The sequence below is a fragment of the Podarcis gaigeae genome (genome assembly GCF_964106915.1).
Source record: "Podarcis gaigeae genome assembly, chromosome: 3".
In the NCBI taxonomy this organism is placed as follows: Eukaryota; Metazoa; Chordata; class Lepidosauria; order Squamata; family Lacertidae; genus Podarcis; species Podarcis gaigeae.
The window spans coordinates 840,111-856,634 of NC_139680.1; the positions used below are offsets into that span (position 1 = coordinate 840,111).

A 16,524-nucleotide genomic window follows, 5' to 3' on the forward strand; every position below is an offset into this window, starting at 1 on the left:
ACCATCAGATCACATAGCATGTCCATGGCTACAGCCTGCACCAAAAAAACACGCACCCACTGTTGCCTGGGGCTGCAATGGTGCAAAAATGTGGTTACAAAGCATGGATCCACAGGGATCCTCAGGATCTTTGCATTGGGTCACCCCAAATTCACCATCAGATCACATAGCATGTCCATGGCTACAGCCTGCACAAAAAAAATCACGCACCCACTGTTGCCTGGGGCTGCAATGGTGCAAAAACGTGGTTACAAAGCATGGATCCACAGGAATTCTCAGGATTTTGGCATTGGGTCACCCCAAATTCACCATCAGATCACATGTCTGTGGCCACAGCATGAAGCCCAAAAATGATACATCCACTGTTTCATTCAGAATGTTTTTTCCCTTGTTTTCCTCCTCTAAAAACGATGTGCGTGTTATGGTCAGGTGTGTGTTATAGAGCGAAAAATACGGTAGGCTGGCTCCCTTTCAGTCTCTGTTTTACTTCTGCCTCAAACAAACGTAGGTAGGTAGTAGGATCAATGTCCATTCCATGGTGCCAATCCAAGACGATACCATGGTCAGTATCAAAAGCTGCAGGTGCTCCTAGCTAGTCTTGCTTGAATTCACATAGTGTTTTATATAGAAAACCACAGCATATCTGAGCAGTTCCATCGGAATGCCATCCCCAGTAACTCTAAAAAATACAAAACTTGTCTTATATAAACAAACTTGGGGGGTTCTTAGGTTTGAAATGTGACACATGGCGATAAAGGTTTTGTTAACCTTCCAGACTAAGATTACAGCTAGCTTTCTAAATTCTCATCGCTCTTGTACATTATGCTGACAGAAGTGTGGGGGACTTTTCCCTTCCAATTGTGGCTCTATCCTTACAGCTATGAGAATGAAGTGTGTGGGGTTAACCAGTTTGAATCAGGACAGCTACATATCCAAAGCACCCAACTCTACAATTTATGGTTCTAAGAAACTTTTTTTTCTGTTCCTGCACTCTATATATGCACATCAGTCTTTTCTAGTTAGTACTTGTTTAGCACATGTACTAACTTGTTTCTAGTTAGTACAATTTAGCAATTTTTGTATGCAAAAATATTGGCACTACTAAAATGGACAGGACAGATGAATGTGAAAAACAGTAGACAGATGAATATAACATATTTAATGTGGATAAATCACACTCAGCTGAATATAGAAGTTTTAAATAATTGCTTTAAAGTCAAATTTTATGCCACTGTTTCAAACCTTCCCCAATTAAGTGTTTGCCTCTGTTAATCCATTCTATTAATCAAGTTCAGTTTCATAGATCTATTATGCCAAAAAAGTAGTTGATCTGTTTCACCTTTATATTTTTTATATATCCTTCATTTGTTGTTTATTTGCAACAGCTGGATTGTATGTTTTTAGTTGTCTTGATATTATTTAAATCTACAGTTTGCAGTGACCCTTCAGTTTTCTGCTGCAAAATTACTGGTACTACCATCTCAAATACAGTTTCAAATACGTGGTCCACTTTATACCCTGTTTTTGCACTAGTTTCAAAACACATTTTTTCTGCTGCTGGAGCATTCTTCTCATCCAACATTTTGTATTTTAGGATCTTCTTATAAAGTGCTATGGCATCACTCATATGGACTTGTTTTTTCAACTTGGTAGAAATGAGACTGTTGATGGGCTGCTCGGGGGGCTGACGTTCACCTTCTGTTTCTGGCAAAAAGGCAAAAGCATCTGTGAGATCCACTTTGTTCCCAACAATAGCAAAGATGCAGTCTGCACTGGCAGTGTCTGTCAAGGCCAGGAACCGATCCTCAAGTTCCAAGATGCTCTGCAAGTTGGTTACATCGTAAGTGAGGATAACAGCTGCTGCTCCTCTGCAGTACATAGATCCAAGTCCATGAAATTGTTCTCGACCTAGAAGACAGAAAATAACATGGATGTATGAAGCACAACTTCATTCAGTCTATATTCAATTGTATAACAAACAAGCAAACAGATTCTCCAGCAGCATCACAGAAGTATGTGGTATGAGATACAGGTCTGCCTTGGCCACCCTCTCTCTCCTAATGAGTCTTCCCCAATTCTTCTTGCTCTGCTGCTCAGTCACAGAGTTTCTGGGCTTCTTGTCCCCTTTAAGCTCCTTCTTTCCAGTTAGGGAACAATATCTCTCTCACTTGCTCAGCAGAGGACCTTGGATGATTTTAAACTGAGTTGAACTTGCCACCCCAACATGACATCCATATCCTCTCCAGAGCTTTGGCATAAATAGACAGAAGACAGAAATGGAAGGTGTTATCTGACAATACTGAGCAGTCTCTTAGCTCACTATGCCATGATGACCCCCCTCCAAAACATATTTGGGCCTTCAGCAGCCTTTCACTCCTGAACAATGTCAGAGCTGCCCCAAGGTCCCAGCTCACAGAGGACCAACGCCAGGTCGTCGTTATATACAAAAGTCTTTATTGAAGTTCAGTTTCCATTTCAAAGCCGTAGCGCGCAGCTCTACGTCTTAAACCCTAGACCACCAAAGTTCCGTCTGAATCTCCTCCCCCCTGACACCAGTTTAAGATTCTAGCCCTGCTCCACCTCTTCCTCTGCTCTCTCCTCCTCTGGGTCCTTCTGCCCGCTGAGGCATTCCCCTTTCTGGACTCTTCTGACGCTAAGTCGCCTGACTCCTCCCCCTGCCTCCGGCGGGCTTTAGGACCTGGTTCCCAATCCTCGTTCTCTGCTGTCCCGCCTGCCTGTACATTTGAACTTGGCTCTCGCGCCAACCCAGTGACCTTCCTCCTGACCGTTACACTGCTTCTATCACTGCTTCCCTCTTCCGGGATGCTGGCTGGACCTGACCTCCCCTCCGTTGCCTGACTCTCCGATGGAGGCGTGGTCAGCTCTGCCTCGTCTTCTCTCCCTGGTGGGGAATGCACTGGCCCCGATACCTGGGACTCTTCCCCCCCACTATGCTCTGGTGGGGAAGCTGGTCCTGATCTCCAACTGCTGCTCTGGGAGTCCCCGCTGGCCCCCGCTTCTGGAGTGTTCCCCTTGGGACCCCCCTTGCCCTGGCCACCGGCGCCCCCTTCTGTGAATCTTCCGATTCGCTGGAGAGGCTCATGGAATCTCTTGGGCCACTGTCATCTTCTCCTACGCTGCCCTCAGATTCTTCCCCTTCACTCTCCATTTCCTCCCTTCCCTGTGCTTCTGCTCCTGAGCCCCTGACAAACAAGATATTGTTACTTGCCACCCCAATCCACACAGAAGGGTGAGATTCCAGGGGTTCCAGGTACTTTTGGAAATGAGGTACAGTGGAGACTGGTGTCTTTATGATCTATGGTCTATTTACACAGATATGCCACCTGAGTCAAGGGACACAGGTGGCACTGTGGGTTAAACCACAGAGCCTAGGGCTTGCTGATTGCAAGGTCGGCGGTTTGAATCCCTGGGACGGGATGAACTCCCATTGTTCGGTCCCTGCTCCTGCCAACCTAGCAGTTCAAATGCACGTCAAAGTGCAAGTAGATAAATAGGTACCACTCTGGTGGGAAGGTAAACGGCGATTCCGTGTGCTGCTCTGGTTCGCCAGAAGCGGCTTAGACATGCTGGCAACATGACCCAGAAGCTGTATGCCGGCTCCCTTGGCCAATAAAGTGAGATGAGCACTGCAACCCCAGAGTCGGCCATGACTGGACCTAATGGTCAGGGGTCCCTTTACCTTTACCTTACCACCTGAGTCTACAATGGAGGGGCTCCCAGCATTCATCCCCCAGGAGGTTCTGCCTTCTCCCATAGCTCTAGCACCTTTGAACTTTAAGCAGACCTCAAACATGGCTCTCAAACTTAGCTCCTGGCTCTCTCCAGTTTGCTGCTTCCTATCTCCGTTGCATAACACCTACCTGAACTCTAACCTAAAACACTGGCATTGTCTTTTAAATTAACTCTGCGTTGAAGGAAGGATCCCTTGATCTTTTGTATTAATGCAGGACTATGCTATCCTCTCAAAAGAAAACGAGCTTGACTTACCGGTAATTAACTTCTAGCACTATTAACAATTCCCTTGGTTTAAAGAGGTGTCTGACATACAGCTTAATAATGAATTAGATTCTGATATGTGGAAGTCCCACAGACAGTTTTAACTCAATTTTAATTCAATTTTAATTCAATTCTAAGACTAGCTTGATCTGGATTTTAGAGTATCTTGCACTTACAAACTCATAACAAACTCCTGTGCTAGGAGAGAGCAGGTTTGCTACCAGATTTTAATCTGGTAGCAATCTTGTTCTCCAGAAGATTGTCCCACAACCTTTGGAACTATTCCTGCCATTCACTACTTAGACAGGAGCACCTTGCAGGAATTTCTCTAATTCAGAGGGGCTCCCTCCTTCACTCCCCTGTAGGAGTGGGTAAAACATGTCCCCGACTGTGTGTCAAACCCTGGCAGGCTGCAATGGGGGTCTCAAACTCCACCCACCACTTTCTCCATGCCAAGGACTGCTAGATGCTGCTGCTCATCAGAATTTTCCCACAACTGAAAGGATCTTTGGAAAATATTTCACTGCCAAAGCTCAGCCCTAAACTGTTTATATAAAAGCTTCTCCACAGCATGATAATTTTATACATTTTATTCACTTCCTGCCCCTCAAAAAAGACCCCTCCACTATTGCAACATTTCTTCATAGGAGAATTTCACTAGTCCCTTAATAATTTTGCCTGCCCAAAAACACTTAAACTGATCAATATAAGATACTAAAATAAAGGTGTTGACAATTCATAATTCAATGGACCACAAAATCATTTCATGGAATGTTAACGGCTTAAACAATACGACTAAAAGAAAAAAGGTGGAACAGTTATGTAAGGATTTCAGGGGGTTACTCAAGAGCAATCAGGCAAATGCCTCCCTGGTCGGCTGTAAAGCCTCGTTATTGGTGCCAAAAAACCTTCACCATGCAGAGCGCCACTGTTCCGTGGCTCGCTCATTCACTGGCAGAATCTGTGAGTGGGCGGTCCTTAAACCTTCCCCAGCAGAGTAGTTTCTTGACACCCAATCTGCGCCTCCCCTCTCGGCGCAGAAGCCTACTGCACAGGGAGGGCGTGGGCAATGAAGGACCTCTCTCCTCCCCGCTTTGCTCAGGCAAGGTGTCCTGGCACCGCCTTGCCTCCTCCGAGCCCTGAAGCTCCTCTCCACTGGAGGCGTGGTTACTCTCCACCGCTGAGGAGGTGCTGCTTCCCACGATCTTTGGGGGCTCTCTGTAATCCACCCGGCTTTTCCCCTCTCGCCCCTGAGCCGATGGTAGTTCCCTGACAAGTTACTTTAAAAAAACAGATGGGATATAATTTGTTTACAGGAAACACGTTACAAGAAAACATAGGTGTTAGTTAATTTTAAAAAAATGGGGGATGAGTTTATTTCCTTGGATGTGGTAAAAAAAGAACTAAATTCAGAGCAGGTTTTCAGAGAAGAAGAAGGGAGGATGATGGCGATAAAATTCACAAACCAAAGAAAAAATAATTATAGTGGGAATATACGCACCAAATGATAAAAAAGTGGAATTTTATAAGAAGTTGGAAGATGAATTATTGGAATTTAGTGATCAAAAGATTATATTAATGGGAGACCTTTATGGAGTTACTTCATTGGAGATGGATAGGACAACATGAGAGACAGGTTGCCAATAAATTTCCTGCAGCTAGTAGAAAACCTAGACTTACAAGACATTTGGAGGGCTAAACATCGAAATGAAAATTCACATACCATTCAAAGCAAAAAAAATCAGTGGGAAGAATAGATGCTATATGGGTATCAAAAGAAATATTATTAAAATATAAAAAGGCTGAAATTTATTCAAAGACAATATCTGATCATAATCCAATTCCTTTAGAAATGAATGAAGGAATACAGTAAGAAGATTGAGAATTAATGAATTCATTCTTAATGATGAAAAATTATTAGAAAAAGCAAAAGGAATTTTAAGAGAATATTTTGAATTTAATTTGAATAAGGGAACAGATATCAACACCATCTGCTATTCATAACGGTACTGATTCTGGCAATAGCGGTAAGAAAAGATCAAGATATAAAGGGCATAACTTTGGGAAAGAATTCCTATAAGATAAAAGCTTTTGTGGGTGATCTGATCCTAACTACGGAAAACCCGGAAGAAAGCGTCCCTAAGATAATAGATAAAATCATGAAATTTGGAAAAGTAGCAGGATGCAGGCTGAATAGGAAAAAGACTAATACGTTAGCATAAAATATGTCCGCTCAAGAAAAAGAAAAACTACAGGAAATATCAGGATTGACTATAGTGAATAAAACTAAATATTTGGGAATCTGGTTGATGAATAGAAACAGTAATTTATTCAAAGATAATTATACAAAACTCTGGAAAGAGATCAAAAGGGATTTAGAAATCTGGAATAGGTTAAGATTATCATTATCCAGCAGAATTTCAGTGGTTAAGATGAATGTGATGCCTAAGTTTATTTTTCTGTACCAAATGATACCAACTATTGGAGGGGTGGGATGTTTTAAAGTATGGCAAAAAGACCTTTCAAGATTCATTTGGCAAAGTAAACCACCAAGAGTTAAACACAAATTATTCATAGATAATAAAAATAGAGGGGGACTGGCACTCTCTGATTTAAAATTATATTATGATGCGGTTTGCCTAAATTGGCTAAAGTAATGGATGATTTTACAAAATGGAGATTTATTAGATCTTGAAGGCTTTGACAACTGTTTCGGATGGCATGCTTATTTGGGTTACGAAAAGGTTAAGGTCCACAGGGGCTTTCTTAATCATATTGTAAGAAAGTCGTATAGAGTTTGGGAGAAGCATAAAGATCTAATAGAGCTGAAAACACCCTAATAGATCTCGCCTGTAGAAGCACTAACAGCCAAAAAAAAATATGGAAGTGAATTGGGTTAAATATAAAGCACTTTTAGAAGAAAGGGATAATAAATTTAAATTAAAAGAATATGAGGAGATAAAACATCATTTAACGGGATGGATCTAGTGCCATCAGGTCAACGAATTGTTCAAAGCCAACAAGAAAAAAGGGTTTGCCAATGAGATTTCATTATTAGATAAAACATTATTACAAAGTAAAACAAAACTAATTTCTAAAATATATCAAATTTTATTGGAATGGGAGGTCAAGGAGGAACAGATAAAAGATGTAATGATCAAATAGGCCATAGATTTAGGAACATCCATACTGCTATCACCATTGGAAAAAATGTGGAATGAAATTCGGAAATTCTCAGCTTGTGAATCTATAAAATTAAAGCTTTCCGATGAAGAATTTTTTTTTTTAAAAAAAGCAAAATTTCAACAAGAAAACAAAAGCTTTCTTGCTGGGAATTTTAGACACAGACTTAATTTTTTTAAAACAATTATGCCACAGCAGCAGCAATATCTCTAATTACCAAATATTGGAAAAAGGAGGAAACCCCAACAAAAAAAGATTGGCAAGATTTTCCCCCCGATTATATAGAAATGGCCAGAACAGCAGAGGCAATTAGGGGTAAATCAAAACAAAAATTTCAAAAGGACTGGGATAAATACAGAGATTATCTTAAAAAGCAGTGCCCCCAAATTAACACTTGGTCTTGTTTTGATTAATTTCTGCAAAAAACAAATGACAATGTAAAAATTGATATTTGAATGAAAGAGATAAGGGGAGAATTGGAACTATTAAAAAAAGGAAACAGTTTATAAAAGGATGTAAATGAAACCGCTTTGAGGAGGAATGGAACGCAACCAGAAGAAAAGATGAAATGAAATATGGTATAATTATATATATATTTTCTAATTTATAATGCATCTTAGTACTGTATAATATATTTATCTTTTATTCTTTTTAGTTATTCATATTTGTGTCTAATTTTTATTTTTTCTTCTTTTTCTTTTTGTATATTCATTTATAATTTTCATTTTCATCTGGGGTGTGGGTGTTTGTGTAGTAAAATTGAAATAAAGATGAGGTTTTTTAAAATAATAATTCTTTTCTGAGGTGCAAGCATTCATAAATGATGATATGATCATTTTAAATTGTTCAACCATCAACTGTTGAACAATACCAACAGCCACTAGGAAATCCAAAGGTACCTTTGCCATGCTGGATGCATTTGATGTTTGGGATATTATTAACACAGCCTACCTTAATATTTCCACCTTAACATCACAGCCACAGCATGACTTATCTCATAGAAAATTCTTTACCACAGCTGAAAATGGCCACTTTCTTTTACGTTTTTAATTCTTTAGCAGCAAGAAACAGAAATATTTTTAAAAGATTTTTCACACAAGGGTTCCACCACTTGTCCATTTAATCTTTATTGTCAACCATAAAGCAGGCTTTTTGCTCTGCCTTAGGCACAGCTTGCAGTGCTTCGTTCACTACAGAACATTCAGTCCTCAACTTACTTTCTGCAGTAAAAAACAAAATAAACAAAATTCTCCTCTGAAACTTAGTCACTATTACAACCGCTAAGTCTCCATGGGGCAGCCAGGCTGGGATGTTTTTTGCATTGTAAAACAGAATATCCAACGATGAATCATGGGTACACCCCATGTTCACTTGCACTCAAAAACAGAAGGTAAGCAAATAGATTTGTTTGTTTGTTGTTGTTGTTGTTGTTATTTAGTTTGCACAACAGTGCTAATAAAGCATTTCACCTATACACCTTGCTAACTTTGCTAACAGAGTTAAAAGAAAAAGACAGCCAAAACACCAAACCAAATGACCTGGGCAGTAGTTACTGCGCATTGTTAGAAACTCAGATATATAAACTGGGTGCCACATGGCACCTTAAACCTACAGGGCAGTGGCAACAGTGGAGAGTCTAGTCACAATTGTAACCAAATCCACCTCCATAAATAAACAGCCTCACTGATTTTTAAAGGATAGAATTCAGCATCACACGAACATCATTTTGACTTGCCAGATGGAACAATCCCCTCTTCTTCTGCCACGCCTGGGGTGGGCACTCCCAATTCCACCCCAAAGCCAATTTCAGAGGACTTGCGGAGGAGGGGGAGAAAGCCCCACTGCAGAAGCAGAAGTCTTTTATTTCATTTATTACATTTATATACTACCTTTATCTTCCAAGGGGCTCGGGGGGGGGGTGTGTGCACACAAGCAACAGTGTTTGCACATCTTGCAAGGAGGAAGAGGAAGAAGGTGAGAGGCTCCAGTGTTCACCTAATTTCCACATACTCTGGCCCACTTTTGGTGTGTTGAAGCATTCCGTATCCACTCTAAATGATCTTGATCCCCTAACACACACACACACACACACACACACACACACACACACACTATATATATATATAAATAATATATCCTTAAAACTGCCATTTAAGAATGGGACACCTGACAGTAAAACTCAATTATCTTAACTGGGTGTGAAAGGAAAAGTGCTACAGAAATAACAAACAGAATAAATACACCTCTAAGTTACTAGTTTGATGGCAAAGGAGACCCCCGACCCTGTGAGCTACTTTTCTTTCTTGCACAGCAATTTGAACTTTATGCCTATCTTATGCATGTTTTTACACATCACTAAAGAGCGAGTTCAAGTTAAATCCTCACATTCTTAAGATCACAAGTGATGGATCCTGCATTTCCATAAGACTAACTACAAAAGATCTTCTATATAAGTTCACTGTGACTATGGTGATGCACATGAAGCATGTCGTTTCAGTTCAAAGTGAGAAGTAAACACTGTTCAGTTTGAAATGTATTTGAAATGTATGTGGCTTAAGGGTGCGATTAATAATAATAATAATAATAATAATAATAATAATTTATTATTTATTTATGCCCCACCCATTTGGCTGGGTTTCCCCGGCCACTCTGGGCGGCTTCCAATCAAATATTAAAAGCACAGTACAGCATTAAACCCCCTTCATGGATCACTGCCTTGCTGTGGCGAAGGGGCTTGAATAACTCGGAGAAGCTATGAGCTATGCCGTGCAGGGCCACCCAAGATGGACAGGTCATAGTGGAGAGGTTTGACCAAACGTGATCCACCAGGAGCAGGAACCGGCAAGCCACTCCAGTATCCCTGCCAAGAAAACTCCATGGACAAAGACAACAGGCATATAAAACAGGGCCGCTCTGAGGAGGGCGGGGTATAAATAAAAAATTATTACTATTATTATTATTATTATTATTATAAAAGCTATGATGCTGGAAGATGAGCCCCTCAGGTTGGAAGGCGTCCAACATGCTACTGAGGAAGAGCGGAGGACAAGTACAAGTAGATTCAGAGCTGATGAAGCGGCTGGGCCAAAGTCGAAAGGACGCTCAGTTGCGGATATGCCTGGAAGCGAAAGGAAAGTCCAATGCTGTAAAGAAAAATATTGCATAGGAACCTGGAATGTAAGAACCATGAACCTTGTTAAGTTGGATGTGGTCAAAAATGAGATGGCAAGAATAAATATTGACATCCTGGGCATCAGTGAACTAAAATGGAAGGGAATGGGGGAATTCAGTTCGGATGACCATCATATCTACTACTGTGGGCAAGAATCCCGTAAAAAAAACGGAGTGGCCCTCATAGTCAACAAAAGAGTGGCGAAAGCTGTACTGGGATTCAATCTGAAAAATGATAGAATGATCTTGATATGAATCCATGGCAGACCTTTTAACATCACAGTAATCCACGTTTATGCACCAACCACTGGTGCTGAAGAAACTGAAATTGACCAATTCTATGAAGACTTACAACACCTTATAGAAATGACACCAAAGAAGAAGGATGTTCTTCTCATTATAGGGGATTGGAATGGTAAAGTAGGGAGTCAAGAGATAAAAGGAACAACTGGCAAGTTTGGCCTTGGAGTTCAAAACGAAGCAGGGCAAAGGCTAATAGAGTTCTGCCAAGAGAACAAGCTGGTCATCACAAACACTCTTTTCCAACAACACAAGAGACGACTCTACAATGAATATCACCAGATGGGCAGCATCAAAATCAAATTGATTATATTCTCTGCAGCCAAAGATGGAAAAGCTCTATACAGTCAGCAAAAACAAGACCTGGAGCTGACTGTGGCTCGGATCATCAGCTTCTTATAGCAAAATTCAAGCTTAAACTGAAGAAAGTAGGAAAAACCACTGGGCCAGTAAGATACCATCTAAATCAAATCCCTTATGAATACACAATGGAAGTGAGGAACAGGTTTAAGGATTTAGATTTGGTGGACAGAGTGCCTGAAGAACTATGGATGGAGGCTCATAACATTATACAGGAGGCAGCAACGAAAACCATCCCAATGAAAAGCAAATGCAAGAAAGCAAAGTGGCTGTCCAACGAGGCCTTACAAATAGCGGAGGAGAGAAGGCAAGCAAAATGCGAGGGAGATAGTGAAAGATACAGGAAATTGAATGCAGATTTCCAAAAAATAGCAAGGAGAGACAAGAAGGCCTTAAACGAGTAATGCAAAGAAATAGAGGAAAACAACAGAATGGGAAGAATCAGAGATCTGTTCAAGAAAATTGGAGATATGAAAGGGACATTTCGTACAAAGATTACCATAATAAAGGACAAAAGTGGAAAGGACCTAACAGAAGCAGAAGACATCAAGAAGAGGTGGCAAGAATACACAGAGGAATTATACCAGAAAGATATGGATGTCTCGTACACCCCAGTTAGTGTGGTTGCTGACCTTGAGCCAGACATCCTGGAGAGTGAAGTCAAATGGGCCTTAGAAAGCACTGCAAATAACAAGGCCAGTGGAAGTGATGGTATTCCAGCTGAACTACCGTATTTTTCGCACCATAGGACGCACTTTTCCCCCTCCAAAAATGAAGGGGAAATGTGTGTGCGTCCTATGGTGCGAATGCAGGCTTTCGCTGAAGCCTGGAGAGTGAGAGGGGTCGGTGCGCACCGACCCCTCACGCTCTCCAGGCTTCGCACACCTCTCCGCAAGCAGCGGGAGCCCAGCGCTGGGCTCCCGCTGCTTGCGGAGAGTTGCCAGCATGCCGAAGCCTGCGCGCGCTGAGCTCAGCGTGCCCAGGCTTCGCGGACCTCTCCGCAAGCAGCGGGAGCGCTCCCGCTGCTTGCGGAGAGTTGCCAGCATGCCGAAGCCTGCGCGTGCTGAGCTCAGCGCGCCCAGGCTTCGCGGACCTCTCCGCAAGCAGCGGGAGTGCTCCTACGGCTTGCAGAGAGCTGCCTGTTTGGGGGCTGGGGTCGGGGGAAGCTCGAGCTTCCCCCGTCCCAGCCCCGCGCCTGGGGGGAAAATAATTTTTTCCCCTTTATTTCCCCCCAAAAAAACTGGGTGCGCCCTATGCTCTGGTGCGCCCTATGGTGCGAAAAATACGGTACTTAAAATTTAAAAAGATGATGCTGTTAAGGTGCTACACTCAATATGCCAGCAAGTTTGGAAAATGCAGCAATGGCCAGAGGATTGGAGAAGATCAGTCTACATCCCAATCCCAAAGAAGGGCAGTGCCAAAGAATGCTCCAACTACCGCACAATTGCACTCATTTCACACGCTAGCAAGGTTATGCTTAAAATTCTACAAGGTAGGCTCAAGCAGTATGTGGACCGAGAACTCCCAGAAGTGCAAGCTGGATTTAGAAGAGGCAGAGGAACCAGAGACCAAATTGCAAACATGTGCTGGATTATGGAGAAAGCTAGAGAGTTCCAGAAAGACATCTACTTCTGCTTCATTGACTATGCAAAAGCCTTTGACTGTGTCAACCACAGCAAACTATGGCAAGTTCTTAAAGAAATGGGAGTGCCTGATCACCTAATCTGTCTCCTGAGAAATCTCTATGTGGGACAAAAAGCTACAGTTAGAACTGGATATGGAACAACTGATTGGTTCAAAATTGGGAAAGGAGTACGGCAAGGCTGTATATTGTCTCCCTGCTTATTTAACTTATATGCAGAATTCATCATGCGAAAGGCTGGGCTGGATGAATCCCAAACCGGAATTAAGATTGCCGGAAGAAATATCAACAACCTCAGATATGCAGATGACACAACCTTGATGGCAGAAAGTGAGGAGGAATTAAAGAACCTTTTAATGAGGGTGAAAGAGGAGAGAGCAAAATATGGTCTGAAGCTCAACATCAAAAAAACAAAGATCATGGCCACTGGTCCAATCACCTCCTGGCAAATAGAAGGGGAAGAAATGGAGGCAGTGAGAGATTTTACTCCATGATCACTGCAGATGGTGACAGCAGTCACGAAATTAAAAGACGCCTGCTCCCTGGGAGAAAGGTGATGGCAAACCTAGACAGCATCTTAAAAAGCAGAGACATCACCTTGCCAACAAAGGTCCGTATAGTTAAAGCCATGGTTTTCCCAGTAGTGATGTATGGAAGTGAGAGCTGGACCATAAAGAAGGCTGATCGCCGAAGAATGGATGCTTTTGAATTATGGTGCTGGAGGAGACTCTTGAGAGTCCCCTGGACTGCAAGAAGATCAAACGCATCCATTCTTAAGGAAATTAGCCCTGAGTGCTCACTGGAAGGACAGATCGTGAAGCTGAGGCTCCAATACTTTGGCTACCTCATGAGAAGAGAAGACTCCCTGGAAAAGACCCTGATGTTGGGAAAGATGGAGGGCACAAGGAGAAGGGGACGACAGAGGACAGTGTTCTCGAAGCTACAAACATGAGCCTGACCAAACTGCGGGAGACAGTGGAAGACAGAAGTGCCTGGCGTGCTCTGGTCCATGGGGTCACGAAGAGTCGGACACGACCAAACGACTAAACAACAACAACAGCATTAAACATTAAAAACTTCCCCTAAACAGATGTCTTCAGGTGTCTTTTAAAAGTAAGATAGTTGCTTATTGCCTTGAAATCTGCTGGGAGGGCGTTCCACAGGGTGGGCACCACCACTGACAAGCCCTCTGCCTTGTTCCCTGTAAGCTCACTTCTCACAGGTTGCCAGAATGCCCTCAGAGCTGGACCTCAGTGTCCGGGCTGAATTATGAGGGTGGAGATTATCCTTCAGGTATACAGGCCGTTTAGGGTTTAAAGCAAAAAAATTCCTTCCAGTAGCACCTTAAAGACCAACTAAGTCAGTTCTTGGTATGAGCTTTCGTGTGCATGCACACTTCTTCAGATACACTGAAACAGAAGTTTCCTTCCCAACTTCTCACTATATAGAAGGGTCTGGAAACTTCTGTTTCAGAATTTTTTTGTTTTGACTATGGCAGACCAACACGGCTACCTATCTGTAACTAGGGTTTAAAGGTCAGCACCAACACTGAACTGTGCTTGGAAATCTACTGGGAGCCAATGCAGATCTTTCAGGACTGGTGTTATGTGGTCTCAGCGGCTGTCACCAGTCTAGCTGCTGCATTCTGGATTAATTGCAGTTTCCGAGTCACCTTCAAAGGTAGCCCCACGTAGAGCGCAATGCAGTAGTCCAAGCAGCATACACCACTCCGCTGAGACAGTCTGTGGGAAGGGAGGGTCTCATCCTGCATACCAGATGGAGCTGGTAGACAGCTGCCCTGGAAACGGAATTAAGCTGCGCCTCCATGGACAGCTGTGAGTCCAAAATGACTCCCAGGCTGCGCAGCTGGTCCTTCAGGGGCACAGTTGCCCCATTCAGAACCAGGGAATCCCCCAAACCTGCCCGCCCCCTATCCCCCCAAAACAGTACTTCTGTCTTGTCAGGATTCAAGCTCAATCTGTTAGCCGCCATCCATCCTCCAACTGCCTCCAGGCACTCACACAGAACCTTCACCGCCTTCACTGGTTCCTCCAGACACCCTGTCCAGGCTTCTTCCCCAGGGAGGTCTCTTTGGGGCTGCTAATACAGTGGTACCTCTGGATGCGAATGGGATCTGTTCCGGAGCCCCATTCGCATCCTAAAGTGAACACAACCCACGTCAGCACATTGCGATTTGCCCCTTCCGCGCATGTGCATGACATCATTTTGAGCATCTGCGCATGTGCGAGTGGCGAAACCCGGAAGTAACAGGTTCCGTTACTTCCGGGTCGCCGCGGAGTGTAACCTGAAAACGCTCAACCCGAAGCTACTTCAACCCAAGGCGCCCTCCATTGTCTCACCAGACAGATGGCAACAACATGTCACACTGGAGATAAGGCCAGAGGTGTATTGCCTAAGACAATTTGTGCATCCGCAGAGGAAACATATATCCAAATATATGCCTAATGCTGCTATTAAGTAAAAAAAAGTATGCAGGCTGCAATGAAAACAACACATTGTTATGAGTTTTGGAGGCGGAGGAAGTAGGCTGAATCCACACTATGCCCAAGCTGGCATTGGCAAGGACCTGGGCCTCTTGTGTCTCTCCGTCTACATTCCTCCCTCTTCTGCCCCCGTGCAGCTTTGCGATCCCCACGGAAGCTTCTGTCAGAGCGGACTCTGCTCCGCAAATGCTCCTGCCCTTCTAAGCGCCACAGGCGGAGAGCCTCGTGCCCCCGACGGACTGGAACAAGAGGCCGCGAGGTCGGCGGCGTCCGCCTTTCAGACGTGACGAGACTCTTGCCGCCTTCGCTGCCCGGGAGGCCGGGGCGGGAAGAGGCCGGCTCGGCCTTGGCCGCTCCGCGGGGCCACGCCGGGCGCCGTCGAAGCGCTTCTTCCCCGACTCCGGCGCTCGGCGGCCGCGACCCCTCTTCGGGCAAGGGCGCTCCCGGCCCGGGCGTCGCGTCCCGCTGCCGCCGCTCACCTGCCGTGTCCCAGACGGAGATGCTGTGCGGCCCCCACTGGCGGAGGCAGAAGGCGCCGCCGACGGTGCTGGCGGTGTCGCGGAAGCGGCGCTCGGTGTAGCGTTGCAGCAGCGACGTCTTGCCCACGTTCACGTCGCCCAGGAGCACCACCTTCCCGTCGGGCTTCATGCTCGCTCCGCGCCCGGAGCCGCCCAGGGAAACTTCGCCCGGGCGGCGCGGAAGAGGAAGGGCGGCGCCGGGCCGGGACCTGGGCTGGGCGGCGCGCGCCCTGCTCTGGGCCGGACGCGGCTTCAGGCTCTGCTCCGGCGGCGGAGTCGGGGGTTCAGGCGGCGCCGCGCTCGCTCAGGCGGGAGCCCCGACGGGAAGCCGGCCGGCCGGCCGGAGGGGAAGAGCTCCGTCCCTCTCGGCGCGGAAGGGAGGCGCTCGGGGCTCCCAGCTCGGAAGGCCCGGCTGCTGGGCGAGGGATCCGCAGGGAAATCTCCCAGGCTGCGGCCAAGGAAACAGTCCGAGGAATAAGCCTGGTCTTGTTTGGACGCTGCGCGTCTGGCTGGGCGCCTTCCCTGGAGTCGAGGAGAGACCCCGGGACCCCCACAGGCCAGGCGCAAAAGGGGGTGGGCAAAGACCCTGGCCCTAGGCGAGTTTCTGCAGACACCCACTCGCTCCCCAGACAAAAGAGAGGCGGCCTCAGAGTCCCCAGGACACAGTCCAGCCGGGCCAAAACACTGGGGAGGGAAGGAGGCACCTAGGAAAAGGGAGCCGTCTAAGGGCCAGAGAAACCCAAAGAGCTGCATTCAGTCTGGGCCTGAATAGCATTTAATAAACCAGAAAAAAGAAAATGGGGAAAGAGAGACAAAGCAGTAGAAAGCA

At 44.9% G+C, this 16,524-nt stretch overlaps 1 protein-coding gene across 1 annotated transcript; it reads right to left on the reverse strand.

The window, feature by feature from the left end:
* Window positions 1-1,144: 1,144 nt before the first annotated feature.
* Window positions 1,145-16,233, reverse strand: RAB20 (RAB20, member RAS oncogene family). Its single transcript, XM_083730848.1, has 2 exons — window positions 15,657-16,233; window positions 1,145-1,908 (listed from the first exon to the last, which is right to left on the reverse strand). The coding sequence occupies exons 1-2, from the start codon at window positions 15,823-15,825 to the stop codon at window positions 1,373-1,375; spliced, it is 705 nt and encodes a 234-aa protein (XP_083586974.1). The 5' UTR covers window positions 15,826-16,233; the 3' UTR covers window positions 1,145-1,372.
* Between the last annotated feature and the right edge of the window lie 291 nt (window positions 16,234-16,524).

What these genes read in the sequence shown, in the direction of transcription:
- RAB20 (XM_083730848.1), bottom strand. Translation starts at nt 15,825, where the DNA reads ATGAAGCCCGACGGGAAGGTGGTGCTCCTGGGCGACGTGAACGTGGGC. An exon ending in CTCCGTCTGGGACACGGCAG is followed by an intron (nt 1,909 to 15,656) that starts GTGAGCGGCGGC and finishes TCTGTCTTCTAG; the next exon opens with GTCGAGAACAATTTCATGGA.